Raw genomic sequence first — 21,226 nt, 5'->3', positions numbered from 1 at the left:
CTCTTTGCCCGTGACACCATCTCGAATCCTGTACACATTGATGGACGGCTTGACAGACACCACATCATATGGAGTCGAGTCCCATCTATCCACAACTTTCTTCTTGCCCTTCTCTCTGCGGTTGGCTAGCAACACTCTGTCACCTACAGCTAATTACAACACCTTGATCTTGCGGTTGTAGATTTGAGGTCTGTTCTCTGATTGCATGTTCTTGAGCAATCTTAGCTGCCTCAGCTAGATCTCTTTTCAAACAGTTCACAAACTTATTGAGGCTGACAATATTGTCATTTTCCAAGACATAATGGCACATGATATTAACAGGCAAGCATCCAAACATCAGGAAAAATGGTGCAAAGCACTGGTGCACTTGCACTGTGTAGTTACAGCAGAAGGTCAACATGTTCAGCATCTTTGGCCATCTCGACTTGGACTTAGGAGGAAGCCTCCTGGTCATGCCTCCAAGGGTTCTGTTGAATCTTTCTGCGATTCCGTTACCCATGGGATGATAAGACGTTGTGTGGGACTTGTCCACCCCAGTGATCTCTACTAGATCCTTAATGAGTCTGCTCTCAAAGTTAGCCCCCTGATCCGTACGGATCCTTTTAGGAAACTCATAGGTGCAGAAAAACATATCCCACAAACAGCGAGCGACTTACTTTGCTCCACTGGTTCCTGCAGGGCAACTTTGTAAAATGGTCCATCACAACAAGGACATCAGTGGTTTTCTTGTCCTCCGATTCCGCCGTCCAAAAATCGATGCACAATAGCTCCATCGGGGAAGATGTGTGGATGTTCTCAAGTAGTGCCCGAGCGGCAGGTTCGGGTGGTCTTATCCAAGATGCGTCTCTGGCAGTGCATCACATGTCTAATGATTTCTTTCTCCATACCAGCCCAGAAAAAAACGTTCACTGGCCAGTGAGAGTGTTCTCGAACAGCCCTGATGGCCAGCTGCATCATGAACACTAGGCAGGATTTGACATTTCAGAGCCTTGGGTATGACGAATTGAAAGACTTGACGTTTCATATGACGATCCTTCTTCACCCTATACAGAGTCTCGTCTCAAACCTTTAACTTTTTCCAGTGCCTCAACAACACAAGCACACAACTAGACTCTGCTGCTCTTTCACGTGCACTGGGTCTTTTCTCACTGTCATCCTGCTGCTGCAGATTGTGCAACTGCTGAGAGGAATGACAACAGAAAGGTCAGGAGACGCCGCCAGACTGATGTTCATCCAAGACAGCAGACACCTCATTAGCACCAATGGCAGCTCCGGATGGATGACAGGAAGCTTGCTCTTGGAAGACTTCTCCTTCATTGTCATCCCCGGAGACACAAATGACCAGACAGTTGGTGGTCAATCGGAAAGCATCCTTTATTGTGTCATTCACAACTCTCTTGACTTCATCCAGCAATAACACATATGGTTCTTTCACCACTCAATGACTTATGCAAGACTGGACAAAGGGCTCACGACTCAGGGCATCTGCCACAATGTTCTTGGTTCCTGGTACATACTTTAATTCAAAATCGTATGCAGCTACAATCCAATTTAGGATTTGTCAAATGTATGTCAAGGGATTGTTGTCAAACCATGCAGTAAAGTGTCTGCCTTTCAGCCAATGGGAGAACTTGCCACTTCAATGCAAGGAATTCAAGTCTGTGAGCTGGGTAGTGGCAGAGTTTTACTAGCGAAAGTCTTCAAACTTTCTCACCAGGTTGCACCTGGGAAAGAATGGCTCCAATGCTGTCAAACAAAGCATCAGCAACAAGAATAAAAGGCTTCCCAAAGTCGGGATGAGCCAAAGTCACACTGTGTGACGAATCATGTTTCAAAGTCTCAAAAGCATCCTGACACTCCGTGGTCCAATTCTTAGCCAGTAGCTTCACATGACTTGAAGGGTTCAATGCAGAATTCTTGTTTCATCCAGGTTTGCCTGATGTTCTCGGCCCTGAAAGAAGCTTAAAAAGGGGTTTGGCCTTTATTGAGAAATCCTCAATAAAATGCTGGTAATAAAGCACCATCCCGAAGAAAGATCAAATCCTCTTCTGTGAGGGAGTGACCGTCACCATCCCTCAAATCAGAAACTTGCACCTGGCTTATGGCTTCAACTTTCCCAGGGTTTGTCTCTACCCTAGACTCTGAGATGACGTGGCCGAGAAACTTCACAGATCTCCAGAGGAAGCTTGTTTGGTGCCAACTTGAGGTTATGATGCTTCAACCTGGAGAAAACCAACTCCACCCGCTCAAGCGCTATTTGTTCTGTTGGACCAAAGACCATGAGGTCATCTAGGTAGCACAAGAGGCTAGTGAAGTTCTCGTCCCCAAAAATGGAGAGCATCACCCGCATGAATGTAGCCGGGCTGTTCGACAGACCTTGTGGCATTCGACTGTTTTCATGCAAGCCAAAGGGTGATGAAAAAGCAGTGTACTTTTTGTGGTCTTCAAAGTGTGGCACGTTATAGGACCATGAGATGAGGTCCGTGGTGGAAAGGAAGACATTTCCACCAAGTGCAGCAAGAGCATCAGCTTGATGAGGCAGTGGATGCACATCATGCCTTGCATTGAGCCATCAGAAATCCACACAGATGCGCAAATCTCCAATCTTTTTCCACACAAGGACCAAGGGGAATGCATACTCGCTGGTAGACTTCTAAATTACTCCCTTTTCTTCCATCTCATTAAGAGCCATTCTCAGCTTCTCAGAATGATTTGGTGGCACTCTCCGATAAGGCTGGCTCTCATCAATCAAATGTATCCTGTGCACAAAATCAGAGGCCTCTCCACAGTCCATTCTGTCCCGTGACAAGATTGACTCGTGTCTTTCAATTTTTTGGAAAAGTCTGTCTCCACATGCCAGATACAGCACACTCATCCAAGTCCAGATCACACAGTCCAGGTTTGTCTAATGCCTTCTTAATGTGTTCTTTGAACCTTGGCTTTGGAGCATCAGTAAAAGACTGAGGAGGAACTTGGATGTTGTCAGGCTGAGACAGCTCTTCGGCCGCAATACAGGGAAACACGTCTGCCCACTTTGTGTTCCTCCTTAACATCACATGTTTGCTGGTGGGGTTAATGACTTGGGGCAGCCATCGATCACCCCACATCGGAGCAATCACCCTGCCAACCAACACCTTCCTTGATCTGCATCTTGACTGAGTTGGCTCAATAATGACTGTGCTGCCGACTGACATCGGTGCAGAGGCAGGAAGCTTAGCCCAAACAAGATGCTCACGTTTCGGTTGTAACATTACAGCTTGCCGCAACTTCAATGTGCCAACTTTATCAGGTACAGGCCTGTCTCTCCACCTCTCAATGTTAGAAAGGAGTGATAATTCTGTGATGTGAGTCTTCATTAACAGGACTACTGGGCTCTGACATGAGTCAGCAGTAGCCATTAGTCTTGCTCAACAGCTGAATAATCTTTTTAGTGGCATTGGTTCCAAGAATTATGTTCTCTGTCTGTCCAGGCACCACAAACATTGACACAGCTAACTTGTGAACTCCGTGAAATGTTGTTCGTCACTGTGTGCCCTGCAATTTCCTGACAACTAGTCCAGAATGTCCCCCACCTACTGCCGGTGTACAACTGGGATAGGCACCAGCAAGCCAGTGACCCTAGTGAGGATAAGCAACTACAGATAATGGATGGGTGGATGAGTTGCACAGTGCCCAACTTTGCACAAATTCATTTACTTTGAATGGGACAATGTAATTTATTAGGGAAACAGTCTGAATGTAACCCTCAATGCTTGTGCCACCTTGAGAATAATAAAAAGCACTGCTGTAAACTACACAAATGGTACAATTAAAAACTTTGATTAAAAGACGGGCCGATGAGTATTTTTTTATCCTTTTTAAACTAGTCCTGGTCCCATCCAGAACACAGAAGTAAACGACAAATGCATTTAATGCTACTAACTTTTGGTATAGTATCATATTGTCTGGCAGGTCATCTTGAACATCCATTCATTTATTCATTCATCCATTATCTGTATCTGCTTCTCCTCATGCGGGTCGCTGGCTTGCTCGTGCTTATCCCAACAGTCTTCACTCTTCAGGCAGTAGGCAGAGACACCCTGGACTGGAGTTTTACACCCCTGATTTAGAGTGTCCAATACACCTGCAATGCATGTTTTTGGAACATGGAAGCCGGAGTGGGGGAGGGAAGCCATGTAGGCTCGGGGAGAACAAGCAAACGCCACAAAGGAAGGCCGGCGTGGGCTGGATATGAACTTGGGTCTGTCAGGCGGACGTGCAAACCACACTTCCACCAAGCTGCCCCTTCTTGAACTTAACTGACAACATTTATCTTAAGAGTATAGAAAAAAGGCAGCCATGTTTGTGACCCCTTGCGCCGACCAACAGCAGACCAGGATCTTTGTGACCCCATCACGCTGACTAATAATAGACCAGTATCTTGGGGAGTTGAGACGCCGACCAAAAGCAGACCAGCATAGTAGTGACGCGTCGCAGCGGAGGCAGTTTGACGCCAACAGAAAATTAGAGCAATTACCTAAAAACGCCTCAAGAGGGAAACAAAACAACCAGCACAACCAACCCCACAAGTCATGACAGTTGTTGATGTTAATCATAAAGCGGGAAAAATGCCTCAAAGAGGTGACAAAATTACTCAGTTTTCCACATCATGTGAAAAAAACATAAACCCGGGGGTCCACTGTGTGTGTGTATATATATATATATATATATATATATATATATATATATATATATATATATATATATATATATATATATATATATATATATATATATATATAGTAGTGAACTGTCAAGGCAAGGAAGGCCTTCTCTACTCGCCTAACATTACCTGATGTCATTATCATAACTATAACAAACTACAATAATTATATAAAATATATAATAATAACTATAATGTAAGTCAATTTCATTTTAAATTCAATTTTACTATATATATATATATATATATATATATATATATATATATATATATATATATATATATATATATATATATATATACTGTATATCATATAATTTTTTTATTTTTAAAGTTATTCAATCAATCAATCAATCAATTTTTTTTTTTGTTTAGCCCTAAATCACCGAAGTCTCAAAGGGCTTCACAGTTTAAAAGAGGTCATGTCGAGACTTCTTTCGAAAAATGAAGTCATACAGAGACATCTTTTTGGTGTAAGGTACACAACAGCATCCCCTGTCAAAGCTCCCAGAAGGGGAAGGAAAAACTCAAAAACCCCAATTAGGGGAAAATCAGAAACCTCCAGAAGGGACCACAGGTGGGAGGAGCCCCCTTCCATATATAGATTACAGAAAACATATTGTGCAATATAGTGCAATGATGACTTGACAGCAGGCAAAGCTATTGGGCAGGAACCATCCCACAGTCCGACCAAGTGGACCGCAGACAGCCGATCTCCTACCCCGTGATGGTCCATCAGCGCAAGGCCAAATGGAGGCGGTCAAGTCAACCTTCACCATCTAGCTAGCCCCCTCTCCGAACCGGAAAAAGGGGGCAAGAAAAAAGAAAAAAAAGAAGAAAGCTGCAGACAGGCCCAATTAACAAAATGCTTTTGAGTATAAATGTTTTTTTAGTCGGGATTTAAAGATTTCTACTGAGGTGGCTGCACAAACTTCCATGGGTAGGGCATTCCATAGTACTGGCGCGCGAATGGTAAATGCCCTTGATTCAGCGGACTTCTTTTTAGCCCGTGGCGTCAATACCAAATCGGCATTTTGTGACCAAAGTTGTCAGGACGGAACATATGGTGATGCTAAGTCGACGAGATAGGAAGGAGCTAAACTGTGTAAAATTTTATAAGTAATTAATAGCACCTTAAAATCACATCTCATGCGTATTGGAAGCCAATGCAGGTCAGCTAGAATCGGAGTAATATGATCGAACTTTCTCGTCCTTGTCAATAGTCTCGCTACTGCATTCTGTACAGACTGCAGGCTTTTGATGCAGGACATGGGAAGTCCAGAAAACAAAACGTTACAATAGTCTAGGCGCGACGTAACAAATGCATGAATTAATGTTTCAGCATCGCTAGGAGAAAGAATAGGAAGAAGGAAGAATTTTAGCTATATTGCGAAGGTAAAAAAAAACGCCGTTCTTGTCATGTTATTAATGTGTCCAAAAAGAGAGAGTTCAGTCAAATATCACGCCATGATTCTCCATATTTTGTTCTCTTCGTGTAATATTATATCCATTTTGTTACGCTCCTTCTAGTGTTGGAGTTTTATGTTGGAGTTTTTAGCCAATTAGAATCCATCTATCTTGTGACACAAGGCTGTTAATAATCTGTCAGCTCACGGAGGTGCTAGGGAATTTGCTAACAGTTGCGGGCCTTCTTTGCTGTGGGCATAGACACATGTAAACGATTCCATATTTTTAATAGACTGCTGCAAATGCCAATCGAGTCATAAGATCAGCATCTAGAGGCCTCATGTTGAACGTGACATGAGTAGACGCTCACTGCAAGAAGGCGGTGCTATGCTCAAGAACCAAGCTACGCAGTGTTGGCTTTGGCGATAAAGGCGTAGTTGAATATCATAAAATTTCATGGATATTTATTTTTATTTATTTATTTTTAAGTTTTGACAGCATCACGTTAAATGAAAAGTTTCAATGGCTGATGTGGGTTTATTTACATTTAAAAGCTCTGGAAAATAGCCTATGTAGCCCAGTAATGCATACGTATGTTCATGAGGTGTATTTATTCATGAGTCTAACATCACAAAAGGCGTATGTGTGAAAGTCACGGACCACCACTGATATACATATATACTGTGTAAAAACATTGGCAGTCCATGTATTTTCATACTTCAGACTTTAGTGATGTCTTACCTAGTCCAACACCATGGCCAGCACCATGGCCTGTCACAATCCATCAGTCGGTCCCTGCCATTCTCTCCTTCAACACACCTGCTCCCCTTCTTTGCCAATCAGTGCCAAACATCACAGCTGCCACTAACCACTCCCTCGTTGGTCCCTGTCCCTCACCTCCGAACAAGTAAAGGTAGCGTTCGTTGTAAATCACCTTACTGGCCATGCCCGCTTGTGGGGAACGGCGGAGTGGAGGAAGCAGTCTCCAGCTTGCACTTCCTTTTAAGCGTTCGCAGCGGAACTCCAGAAAGTTTTTGGGCTCAGCTATGCCAGCGCTGAGCTGGGGATGGGCCTGCTTGAGCTGTGGAAAGGTAATAGATCAGGGGATATGGCTGGGTCAAGCTCGCTTTTCTTCCCCTTGTTCAAAAGTCTCGTCCGTGGTCCTCTCTGGTGGCACACATGTCCTGGGGGTTCTGGTTGAATCCGGGGCTGATGCAAACATTATCAGCAGAGAGTTGGTGACCCAACTTGGCCTTGCACATACTCCCTTGCCCTTTCCAGACAGTTTGAACACATGGATTACCTGAGCAAATAAACAGATCCGATTCTTCCGTCCTCATGCATCATTGGAACCCTCACCTGGGACATTGAGGAGAGAATAATGTCAGCCGCCAGAAGCCAACTCATGCCAACTGTCTGCCTGTCCCCTATCTCCTGCGCTCTGAGGCCTTGCAATGGGCTCACTCCTCCAAATTGACCTGTCACCCCGGGGTTCACCGGACATTAGATGTCTGAAGACAACGTTTTTGGTGGCCCATCTTGGAATAGGATGTACGTGAATCTGTCAAGGCCTGTCCAGTCTGCAACCAACATAAACCCAGTCATCGACCACCTGGTGGCTTATGGCCAGCTTAATGGCCCACTTCATTCCACTCCCAAAACTCCCATCCGCCAAGGAAACAGCAACACTGCTCCTGAATCATGTCTTCCGGCCCCATGGGTTACCCCTCAACGTGGTCTCAGACAGAGGCCCCCAGTTCAAATCCTTATTTTGGAAAGAGTTTTGCCGGCTGCTTGGGGCAACTGCCAGCCTTTCATCCGGGTTCCACCCCCAGAACAATGGTCAGACTGAAAGGATTAACCAGGAAGTTGAAACTGCCCTCTGATGTCTGGCCTCACAGAAACTGCTGTCCTGGTCCACCCACCTCCTGTGGGCTGAATACGCCCATACCTTCTTGACCAGCTCCGTCCCTGCTCGACCGATCGCCCGCCACGGTCCCGCTTCCCCGACAGTCCCCCCACAGCAAGCCACTCTCGTCAGCCTCCATCTCAGCAAGTATCTCGCGATAAATAAACGGTTCAGTTGCTAAATCCACCTACCTGTGTGTGCTCTTGGGTCCTCCATCCAGTAACCCTTGTCATGGCCGGAGAACCGGGGAATCACATGTATGCATCACTGGCTATTGCCTCACCTTAATCGTATTCTAAAAAGGCTATTCAAACATAAAAAAAAAAACCTTCAGTAATTAAAACATATCACTACACGTGATTTCATTAATTGAATATGAGCAAAATAAAATGACAAAAAGTATATTAATTATGTTTTGGCCATATTCCATAGTGAGGCTAGCCTAGCCTCGGCTAGGATAGGATAGCTTAGTCTTCTTCGTATTTCTTGATAATCTCCAGCTTTGTTTTGTTGGAATTTTATTTCTAATTCAACATAAACTCAAGTTAGTAATCTGACTCCAATTTGTGACCTTACCCAACTGCCACTCATCCAACAATTTGCGCGCTCGTTCTGCAATAGAAAGGTATCAGGAAGCCGGCATTTTCACACACGAGTGGATTTATTCCTAACACACAGATCTAATACAAGCACCTGGGTCTCGGGTCCCTCTCAATACAGCCCTGTACGCCGCTGTTGCCACCAGCAGACGTACTCTCATCCGAGTTGCCCAGCAATGAGTTATACCACACAATATGCAAATGGAACATCAACAAAGGCATCCTGGCATTATTTTATTGGCTATGTGTATACTGTTGTTAACTTTAGCTTGCTCTCATTGGTCTTTCTTCCCCTGCAGAATTGCTTGCTTACTCCTCCTGGTTTTAGTTTTCCTCAAAGTTGTTTTTCACCAGGTGCCAAGGCCATCTCGTTCCCGCGACCAGCACCGCTTGCTCTGAAACATTCCATTCTTACACTCCCTTGCACCCCATATTTTTTTGTTCACTTTACAGTCTCACACTCTCATACACAGAATGTAGCAACATCTAATGAACCACTTTAAGCTCAAACTCTCATATTCCTTTATTCCCTCTCATGACCTCAGATGACTGAGGTCATCACTCGAAAACCTTGTTTTATTGTTAAACACGAGCTAAAATCAATTGCCATAAGCTAAAAATCAGTAAACAATTAAAACATAGTAAAAAATTAAAAATCAGTACAAAATTTCATTCTAGTAAAAAATCAGTAGAAAATTTTATTCCCTCCTCATGGCCTCAGCTCCCTGAAGCCGCCTTCACATACTCACATCCCGGACTCCCGGAGGGCCACAGCTGTCTCCGCCTCCTGGGGGGTCCTTCTGAGGGATCATCATGTACTGGCCACCCGGAGGAAGTGGCCCCAACGTGCGTTCAATTGTCTTAACAGTTAATGATCTGATACATGGAATACAGCAACATCCGCATAACACCATAATAGCGGCAAACACAGCAATAGAAATCAGTACTGATGCAATCAAGCTTTTGTATTTGCCAAAGACGTTTAACCAGTCCAGTACCAACTGGTGTCCACACCTGAGTGCTCCTTCATTTTGTTACTTAGCGTGCGCAGACCCTCCAATGCCTTCTTAGTAAGGCGACCGTCAGGAGACGTATTGTTGGGAATCAAGAGTACAGCACCGATCCCCCAAAATACCACACACTCCTCTTTTTTCAGCTAACACTATATCTAAACCCAATCTATTTTTTAATGCCATAAGGAGACGTGGCTGCCAATTGCTCATGCACTGCCTCGAGTGCCGAGGTGGTGAAGTTCGCCAATCGTTGGACATTGAAGTGGACATAATTAATCCGGTCCACATTTTTGTTTACTGTAATGAACAGGAAAATACTCTCCAATCCTGCCGCCACTTGATCCACCAATTTATATTGATCAGGGACCCCTCTCGGAACTCCAATTGGATCTATGTACGTGGGGTCTCCTTCCTTCAACCATTCTTGCATATCCCTTTTCTTCCTCACCAGGAAGGGGATTCTTCCACACCGTCCAACACCTTCCCAATTTATTCTGGCCATGTCTAATGCTGTCACACTAATTGGCATGATCAGCGTTACTAGGGCGCACTTACCTGAGGCATTGGGGGGAAGCCTATCGTACAACACTTTCGCTCCACACCACAGCCAAACATCAGCACGAGCGAGAGGAATTCCTGCTGGCAAAGACACATTTTCATTACACCATGACTCCTGCATATTTCCAATCCCAGGGCCCGTCCCATTTAACTTTAGGCAGGTGAAATTTTGTTGTGCAACATGGGTGTCGAAAATGGGCTTATTCTTTTCCATATGTGTCAGTGGAAAGGCCGAGTCCAATTGGCTGCACTCTCCTTGGAGAGTCTTGTTATACAGTAAACCAAAGAGACAGATTTTGGATACAGCAGTTGCTGCCATGATTTTCAAAACTGGTCTTGCACCTAAACATACCAAACAATTCTCGTTAGTATTGTTAGCGGCCTGTTCAGCCATCAGGAGCCAATTATTAGTGACCATAGAAATACCTGTGTCAGTTGTTTACACTTCAGATGTAGCAGTAGTTGTTGTGTCTGTGTCAGCGTCTTACCACCTTCTTGCTCTGCTTCATACCATACCGTTCCATTGCAGGAATGATACACCATCACTCGTTCTCCTTTGGCTCCATCACTTCTGTCATCCCGCACCATATGTTCAAACGCCAACATAGTCCACACAAAGCACAAGCCAGCAAGCAAAATAGTCAAAAAAGTTAAACATTTGCATCGTCGTCGTCTTTGTTCAGACACTTTCGAGTCCGACATTGATCCAATTCTCGCCATCGTCACATTCCCTCTCTTGACCTGCCCGTCCGGGCGGTCAACCTTTAAGCTCACCATTGGCAGGCACAAAGTCTGGGGTCGCACGCAACTGTGAGTAATGGTACCACTTTCGTCCTTTAGTTTCCAATTGGACAGCGTGTGAAGTTCTAGCCAAAACCCTAAACGGTCCTTTCCAGCGAGGTTCAGTCCACTTCCGGGAAAGCACCCTATGTCCATCAAACAACTTCCGCGATGCCTCCTCCCTCATCAGCTTCGGAGTCCTCTTACTCCCTGCGCTAGTGGTGCCCCCGTCTCCTGCTAGCGCCGCCCCTGGCGTCCGCACGGGCGACTCCACACTCCCCTGCTGCTCTCCCCGCCCTCTCTTTCTCTCATTATTCACAGCCTGTTCAATCAACTGTATGGTCGCTGGCGTCATCTCAACGCAGTCATGTCAAAAATTGCACTTGTCGTCAGCATCACTGTAACCTGTTCTGTGACACTTAGAACCCCAATTCACCAAGTCGAGTAAGATATAAAGGAGTAGTTGTTAAACGGATTTAAGCCAACTCACCAATTAATAAGTTGTCAACATATTGAATCAAATAGCGCCCTCCGGTACCTCTTCCGTTTGTTGCACTTCGCGCAAATACTTATTTTGAAAATCCCAGAGCTTAGCCTCCTGCCTTGGGAGACGTGTGTGTATTGTAATGTACAACCGTTAAATCTAAAAGCAATATATTGTCTGTACTCTTCTACCAGTAGCAGGCAAAAACATTTATTAGCCAAATCAATCACAGTGAACTATTGCATTGTCGGGCTCAACCTGCTCAAACAGCGATGTTTGATAGCGGCACAAGAATGCAAGGCGTTTTCAGTAATTTTGTTAATTTTCCTAAAGTCAAATGCCATATGGTAATTTACACAATCCGCTTTCAAAACTGGGAGAATGGGAGTGTGGAAAGAGGAGTCCGATAACTCAAGGACTCCGACCTCACACAGTCCCTAAAGAGTGTTAGTAATGCGACCTGCCGACTTAGGTTTGCATGTGCATTGGAGCACTCCAAAATGATGATGTGTCACTTTGAATGATACCGGAAGAACGGGGTGGCAAAAACTTATGTCAGCGGGGCCCCCGGACCACAACGAGTCCGGCAACTTGTCCAAAAGCGAAGCGGCGTCCTCGTGGTCCGCGAGCTCCCTGCCGTGAAATCGAGAGCGTGTGACATGCTCCAGCAACCCAGGATCCACAGCGTCAACCTGGATACAAAAACATTCAGTGCTCTGGGAATACATTACCAAGGAAATTTCACCTTGTGTTCGATCACTGGCCAATTGGCATTACCACACCATGGGTCCCAGTTCACGTGCCTCCCAGCCTGCTCCTACAGCCAGTTATGTGTGGTGTGAATGACTCACCTATCATGAACAATTGAGATCGCTTATCTGTCAGTGATGTGTACGTCGCAATGCCTCGTCTCTCCACAAAAATGTGATGACTAGTCAATTTCCACTCATCGCCTTTGATTGTTTGAAATGCTTCCTAATAATTAAATCATTGTTGCAGGCATACAACAATGTGAGATGGAGAGAGTCGGCTGAGGCAGGAGGAGAACAAGTCGATTCAGGGTTTTCACCGCAGGAACGTCAAGTAGACACTCCCTCCCTCCTTTAGTTCATGTAGATGGCTGCTTGTGTCTTTGTTCATAGGTCTTGCCACATGCGATGAATGGGTGTTTGATTTTCAGTCAACACCAAGTGGTGGGTGAGAGTTTGTCCAGCAATAGAAGTCATTTTGTGGTGTGGAGACAGGTAGAGTTGTGGGAAGACCAACAAAACCCATCTTTGGCCCAGTCATCGTCATCTGCATAGAGGTGGCTGATGACCGCCTGCTGGTGTAGCTTGCTCAGTTGTTGCTGTCGCCAGGGAGCAGGGCCACGTTGCCCAAGTCCTTGCTTCGTGGAGGTTGTCTTCCTCTGTCTCCCCTCGGGGGAGGATGGCCCTGGTGCTGGCTTTGTTCTAGCCAAGGAAACGTGCACTGTCTCCACCAATGGTCCATACCGTCACACCTGAAGCAGCCTTGATTTGGAGCTTGGCGAGAGCCGCCATGACCTCCTTTGGTGTTCCCCCTTCCACAACACGCCCCTCTGCCTCTCGCCGGCCGTCCCTCAACCATCCACATCCGTTGATCTGCCACCCCCTTTTTGGACTTTGTGTCCATTGCTTTTTTTTTTTTTTTTTTTTTCTGCGCTTGTGCTAATTGAAGTCTCAGAAGCCGTCCTGCATTCTTTACACTCCCTCATCCGATTTGTTTTGCCTGTGAACATATAATTTTACGTGGTGAGTCACATGTTGATTAAAATAACCGTCATTACCTTCCAGCAGATCAGGGTCTTCAGAAAGCTTCTCCCTGACCTCCATGGAAAGTGTGTCTAGATGCACATGTCTACAAATCACACAAAGCGGCTTGTCGCAAGATGGATGTGAACTGGTCTTATCTGTCAACGCGGTCTGGCAAGCACTGAGGTGTGCAGCGGGATCCATGGTGGGTTTCAAGTCTGGAAGTTTTGCTACGGCTGACGCGGAAGAAGGAAAGAGATCCTGGAGCACAGCAAACAGTCGCATGGTGAAAGGAGCAAACAACCAATCAGGTTCAACCATATTGAGGCCAGAATGCCTCAGGACTTCGTCAGATTGGTGAATTGAGGAACAACATGCCTGGATTAATCTTACCATGTCGCCGCAAGCCAAATTCATACCATCAGTGTGTCTCCTGAAAGCTTGGATCCAGGGCTTGGAGCCGCCCATTAATGCGGGGAGCATCTTCTGCAAAAAATCTAAATTTTCCAACGTCATTTCTTGATAAACTAACCCACGAGGGGCTGGTATCATGGGGTAATTTCTCATTGGTCAGGTATATCTATCAGATGGTCTAGTTTGAAATTCAGATTGAGGTCTGATCTGACTCTTTTCATAATTAGTGGTCAAACAGTTGTTGTCATTTGTTGCTTGTCTTCTCCAGTCATCCTCTGTTGAGTGTGCGCGTCACATGTATGTGGCAAGAGGTTAGGAGTCAGTAGGAGGGGGGAGTGTGAAATCAAACAATTTGGTTCCCCCTCCCCTGTCTCTATGTCTGTGTCTGTTTTTTTTTTTTTTTTCCTCATACTGGCTCTAAATTTGTCCACTAAGGACAACCACTCTGGATCTTGGGATGCATATTGTCCACAGTTCGCCTGTCTAACTGCTCTGTCCAGTTGTATGTCTTTGAGTTGGGGGTCATCTGGTCAGTCACCACGATTTCCTGTCGATTTCCCCCGCCTATGTCCTCTACAACAAGTTTTAGTCCGTCAGTCCTTTCAGTATTTGCAGTCTCTACAAAAATTCCTTCCCCACCCAGTTCGTAAACTGAGGCTTACAAAGTTACTCGTTGACCATTAGATGCAGTTTGGGATGGCTCAGTGTGCTCAGGGGTGCAGCGATCCTGCCCTGTTTTGTAACACCCAATGGCGGGTCAAAGTGACCCTCTTTTCCCTCCTGACCAGCAGCCACAGCAGTCATCATCAAACAAATTTCATGCAAATTGCACTGCAACTTTTCATACTCCTTTTTTTTTTCTTTGGTTAAATTTCTCCTCTTTGTCCATCCACTTTCCTCTATCTTCTCCCTCAACTCTTTTTCCACTGCAATGACTTCCCTTTCTGCCATTTGAAAGCCTTAGCCAAATGTGCAAATGTACATTTATCTCTATTAACCTTTTTATCCTCCTTCCATTTCACCCACACTTTTTCCACTTTGCTTGTTTTACTTTTTGCATCTTCTTTTCCACACATGCCAACAACTGACTTTCTAGTTCTCTCCATAACTCATCCATTGTTTTATGCCATCTTCCACCATAACTTTCACAACCAAATTTACAACATTCTGCATTCCTTTTTCTGTAACTGCCGCGCTAACTTCGACATGTCCCATGTTCCAGGTTCTCCACAAAACAATTCATCCTTCTTTAATTTCAGAAACAACTTCTGACTTTTTCTTACTTTTTCTTACATAAATTCTTAAATTTACTTTTTCTTACTTAAATTTTCTTACTTTCTGTTCCACTAATCTACTGTGATTCCAGTTTAGCGTAATGACCATTAATCTCCGACCAGACTTCAGTCCGTTCGTCTGAAGTGCCACACCCGAGACCCCTATCACACTCCCTCTTATCCGCCATCCTGAAATCCACCCGTGTGTGTCCCAATCACTTTTTACACAGAACAATTTTAGTTTTCACACTCACACACTTTCACGCTTCCACACTGATACGTAAATCCCAGATTTTAAACCGTATCGTAACCACGAATAGTTCCAAACTATTCTAGTAGGTAAATCCCAGATTTTATACCCTACTATCGTCCACACTTTTACACTTTTACGCCGTTCCGCTCCTCCTTCCTCTTATAATTTAGCGTTGCCAATGTGCAGAATTTGAAAAGGAATCTGCTTACCTTGTTTCACTGTGGCGCCAAGAGGAAAGACGGTCGGACGTGTGGCTTCTTTATCAGGTCGTCACCTGGTGTGGACGTGGGTCCCAGACCCGAGTCCCAGACTCTTGTGGTTTTTCATGAAGTCCCAGACTTCTTGAAGTCCCAGACTTCTTTTACCTCTCTTGCATCACGTCGGGGTCACCATAAATTGTTGGAATTTTATTTCTAATTCAACATAAACTCAAGTTAGTAATCTGACTCCAATTTGTGACCTTACCCAACTGCCACTCATCCAACAATTTGCGCGCTCGTTCTGCAATAGAAAGGTATCAGGAAGCCGGCATTTTCACACACGAGTGGATTTATTCCTAACACACAGATCTAATACAAGCACCTGGGTCTCGGGTCCCTCTCAATACAGCCCTGTACGCCGCTGTTGCCACCAGCAGACGTACTCTCATCCGAGTTGCCCAGCAATGAGTTATACCACACAATATGCAAATGGAACATCAACAAAGGCATCCTGGCATTATTTTATTGGCTATGTGTATACTGTTGTTAACTTTAGCTTGCTCTCATTGGTCTTTCTTCCCCTGCAGAATTGCTTGCTTACTCCTCCTGGTTGTAGTTTTCCTCAAAGTTGTTTTTCACCAGGTGCCAAGGCCATCTCGTCCCCGCGACCAGCACCGCTTGCTCTGAAACATTCCATTCTTCTACTCCCTTGCACCCCATATTGTTTTGTTCACTTTACAGTCTCACACTCTCATACACAGAATGTAGCAACATCTAATGAACCACTTTAAGCTCAAACTCTTATATTCCTTTAGTTTCTATATTAATCATCTTTATACTCTCTTTAACATCACTCGCAATCTTGAGACCCATGGCTAACCAATTCAAGTTTGAATTAAGCACTGAAATGCACTATAACATAAGCTGACATCATTATCATATATATATATATATATATATATATATATATATATATATATATATATATATATATATATATATATATATATATATAGAGAGAGAGAGAGAGAGAGAGAGAGAGTAAAAATTAATAAAAAATGAAATTGACTTTTATTATATTTATGATAATGATGTCAGCTTATGTTAGGCCAGCAGAGGAGGCCTTGCTGGGTCTGACGGCTGACCAATGACTTTACCACACTTGAACACACATACAAGGTTTTTTTATTTCAAAGTGGGGACATCCATTGACATAATGCATTTCCTAGTGCCTAATGCTATCTTTAATGAGCGCAACAGATTGCTTAAACCCTACTCGAACCTTGACCAATATCCACTTACTGTACATAAACATATGCTAAAGGGAAGTCTTGACCCTCAAAAAGTGGTCTGAATTTGTGGGATCCACCAATATGGTCCTCACAATTACAGGAGGGTCCGACAAAGACAGTCAAACACAGAATTTTGTCCTCGCCATATAGCAAAAACCAAGGTCACATAAACACTCGGGTTCAACGATGGGCGAGAAAACAAATCGACGTCTTAATAGAGATTCTGGAGGGAAAAAAAACAATGGGATGAGATGGAAAAAAGCAGCACCTGAAATCAAAGGAGTTGCAGTGGAACAGGTGAGAGAGGCAGGGTCCCAAGCAGTGTTCCCTCTAAACTGCATGCGTGTGCAAATACGCACTGCTCGCACGTTCTCATCGCGCAAGAAAAGCTATGCTGCACATGAAACAAAATTCAATATAAACGTATTAAATAATATCTAATATTAGACCTCTTATCTGATTAATTAGCCCAATGATACCATTTTGCATCGTGACAGCAAGTGACAAGCGTCCAGCCAATCATACGAAAAGTTTCACTATACACAGACTATGCATCCAATCAAACGCATTGACAGAAATGTCCCTTGCATATACTGTACACCCCGTGCAGGTTAGCCAGCTAACAACAGTGATGTGCAGAGTTGAGAGACTATCCCTTCATAAATGACGGGATAAGTACGCAAAAGCACATTATGGGTCCACACATATGTTTAAAAGTTGATATCTTGCCGTTCCTTGCGTCAACAAAGCACAAGCCGCGAATGAGCTCACTGGCTTAGTCCAGGGCCCCTGGATATACTCCTGCGCACAGTGACACTGTGTGCATGGCAGAAGTTGCTCACCTTGGTCCAATGCCTGTTCAGGGAGTTTGTATGAATGCTCAGACGCATTGATAACTAGAGGGGAATATTGGTCCCAAGAGGCTGGGCTGTTAAATTCACCTGCAGCCAGATATTTGGCATCAATTAGCTTTGCAACAAATTTTGGCAGGCTAGCAATTGTTAAACAAATCACAGTTTTGCACCCAAACGCAGAAAACATGTAAGCCATGATTGCTTGTTACATTGTTGTATTGTTGAGGAACAATAATGTCATACACAATCATTATCACACTTCTGTCAGTGCTTTAAGTGAGGAAAAAAATTAAGTGACGATTCTCCCCTTATTCAACTATTCCCAGGTAGACTGGATAGTAGTTTAACAGCAGGTTACTTAGTTAAAAAGTTAAATAATTAAATAGTGCTAGTAGATAATAATAATAATGTAGAAGTACGCTAGAGCAGTGGTTCTCAAAGTGGGGTCTGCAGACCCATGGGGGTCCGTGGCCTGACTGCAGGGGGTCTGTGAAATCTTTTGGGTGTTTTGGAATGGATTTGGTTTATCTTTTAACGGTTACAGATTTGTGTCTTGTTTTGCTGAGTCTTGGTTTTTTGGTGTCACGGCGGGGCATGGCGAGTTGAATGCGGGTGTGCGGGAGGATGGACCGGGGGTGCGAGGAGCAAGGAAGCCAGGAGAGGATGTGCTCAAAAATACCGTTTTAATGAACAAAAGATGGCAGGAACAAAAACAGACAAAAACTGGGCAAAGTACAAAAGCAATGAGAGAACTAAACTTACGGGGAAGGGCAATCGATAAACCGGAGTGACTGTAGACGAGGGAGCGAGGATGTGAGGGTTACCATAACAATAATCCGACGACTAACAGTGAAAAGGCTACAACTAAATACACAAGGCTACTTACAAGACAACGCGAAACAGCTGGGAGAGAACAAGAGGCAGGGGAAGCTGATTGGGTGACACGTTAGGGCAGGAACGCACAGGCGACAGGTGGACAAGATCAAACTAATAGACAGGGAGGCGAGGCAGATGCGGGGAAGAAAGTATTCAAACTAAATGGCTAAACAACCCAAAAACTCAACAAAACCCATAGCAGAACGTGACATTTGGTGCCGCCTCTGGTCGCTGTTGATAGTGCATTTTGTGGTGGGGAAGGACGGTGTCGTTTCAATTGGGAGTAGTTGCTGTCAGTGCACACATGTTCCTTCTCTTTGTGAGATCTGGCCCACAAGTCACTGTGAGTTGTGTTTTCTTTGTTGAAATGTTGTCAGTTATACTAATATGCCCAATATTAGTCATTTGTTTGACCAACTTGTGACTATAGATAACATGCTAGCTAAAGTTAGTTTTTATCCTCAGCTAGGTATTTCGTGTTTCCTTGTATATGTTTAGCTCATTATCATATTTGTTTGCGCTAGGTATTTCCTTATTGCATATGCAAATGTTTTGTGTTGATAGTCATACTGGTTTGCATCAACTAACATTTTTGTATTATAAGGGATATTACTTGTAATAGTTATATGATTGATTTATTTTATGCAATTTAAACCAATCAGTGGCGATTCCAGCTGTAATGCTCGACACACTTATGCTCTGGATCCCCAGTTGGAGCACGGACTGCAGACACCATCACTCATAGTGATATTCAAAAGGCACAGTCAACAATAATTATATTACTTTTGTAATGCATTACTCTCCAGCTACTCCCAACACTGTCATAGACTTGTAATAGTTGGCAGGCCCATGGATTCCTACAGAGTTTTGTCAGATTTTTGTATCGTTAGTGTGAAATAACACAGGTCGAGTGATCCCTCATCTGTTATGTTTTTACTCACCACAGCAAGGGAAGAGAACGTGGCCACATTCCGTGGTTCTGAATACTTCTGCTACGACCTCTCTCAAAACCCAATCCAGAGCAGCAGTGATGAGATCACACTCTCCTTCAAGACATGGCAGCGCAATGGCCTCATTCTTCACACTGGCAAATCGGCTGACTATGTCAACTTGGCACTGAAGGATGGTGCTGTCTCCCTTGTGATCAACCTGGGCTCTGGAGCCTTTGAAGCAATTGTTGAGCCCGTCAATGGGAAGTTCAATGACAATTCATGGCATGATGTCAAAGTGACCCGCAACCTCCGGCAGGTAAGGCCTTGAAATAAAATGTACCATGTGACAAGGTCAGAGTGGAATTGGATTGAATTCTGTAATTGTAGTGAAACACAGAATGGACATTGAAAAACTGCAGGCCTCCAGCTTGCTTTCACATAAGCATTGAATAAGGCTAAAAACAAGTCCCTTATTTAATTCTACGATTTACACTACGATTTATACACTAGAAATCAGTTTCAAGATGGGAAACATCTGAATAATCATGTAACACACACAACTCCCTTTAATAGACTAGAACGATTATTTAAATTTGATGGCAAAGTGGTTAGCACGTCTGTCTCACAGATCAGAGGTCCCGGGGAGCAATTCAGCTCACCCTGGCCTTCCTGTATGGGGTTTGGCCTGTATTGGACACTCCAAATTGCCCTTAGGTGTGATTGTGATTTTGCATGGTTGTTTGTCTCTGTGTGCCCTATGATTGGCTGTCAACAAATCTAGGGGTGTCCCAAATATGGCTGGGATAGGCAGCAGCAACCCTAGTGAGGATAAGCGTCTATAGAAAATGAATGGATGCAGTGGATGTAATGTTAGAATCACTCTGGAAAAGATGCTGTATATATTGTTTTGTATGTAATGAGAGCCTTACAGTGTAGTATTGGCAAGTATCCTCACCCACCTAGAGTAAAATGAAAAAAAAAAAGGTTCAAATCATCTGTCCCATGTAGCCTTTCAATTAAGTTATTTTATTTCTTTAGCAATGCCCCTTTTCTATAATAATGTGTCACCACACCCTGGGCATATTGGAATCATATCATGTGATAGTGATTATAAAAATTTTAACAATGTTTTTGTGTCTTTAAAAACATTTTAGCATCCACCTTCATCAAAATTGTACAAGATATATTTGTGTTATTTTTTTTCTGGAAAGTTTGCTATTTTACACTCGTTTGTATTTATCTTATTTGTTTGAATTCACTGATAAATTGTTGCTACTTAAGTTCATCTGTAACCTGCTTCACCTTTCTGCAAAGCAATCAGGCATCAAATACACCATGGTAAACACACTCCATTGTCTGGTAGATATCAATAATTTATTTTTGTTATATTTTGGCATTTGCTGTGTATTTGTCCTTGAGTTGTTTTTCTTTCATATTCCACTTTTGTTTTATGGTTGAAATTACTTCCATATCCTTTTTCCTGGCTCAAACTTTAAGCTTAATTTAAGTAGAGATTTTGCATGGACAGCATGAACCTAATTAGTGATCCAGTTTCTAGTATATGAATGTAATTTATAATCAGCTTTGATCAGTGTTGATTATGGTAAAATCATGCCTGACGACAGCAATTGGAAAAAAAAAACATTCTAAATCTACAGTTAGAATAACAATAATGTAAAATAGTAATAGTTTGCTCTTCTATGGGCTTATTTTGGAACATCTTTCCATGTCCATGTAAATCTAATGGCTTAAGGCAATCTTAGTTTGTCTTTTAACTACATCTGTTGTTTCTGTTTTGTTGTTATTGTAATGGAAACTGATCATGACCATTCAGCAAGAAAAAACACAAGAAGAAGGCTTTGTGACCTGTATTTACTATTTCTGTCCTTAATATGATCTTAAATCAT

General features: G+C 43.6%; 1 protein-coding gene across 1 annotated transcript in view; it reads left to right on the top strand.

Annotated features, from left to right (window-relative positions):
* The window catches only part of nrxn3a (neurexin 3a), a 173,881-nt gene that overhangs the window by 51,685 nt on the left and 100,970 nt on the right, over window positions 1-21,226 (top strand). The window contains exon 4 of the mRNA XM_088433261.1: window positions 19,334-19,635. Coding sequence (XP_088289387.1) covers window positions 19,334-19,635 — 302 coding nt within the window. The remainder of the gene's footprint in view (window positions 1-19,333; window positions 19,636-21,226) is intronic.

Source organism: Hippichthys cyanospilos, chromosome 14 (assembly GCF_059441005.1).
Source record: "Hippichthys cyanospilos isolate Australia breed blue-spotted pipefish chromosome 14, RoL_Hcya_1.0, whole genome shotgun sequence".
In the NCBI taxonomy this organism is placed as follows: Eukaryota; Metazoa; Chordata; class Actinopteri; order Syngnathiformes; family Syngnathidae; genus Hippichthys; species Hippichthys cyanospilos.
The sequence above is the reverse complement of the archived record's forward strand: the minus strand, read 5'-3'. Positions and strand labels throughout refer to the sequence as shown.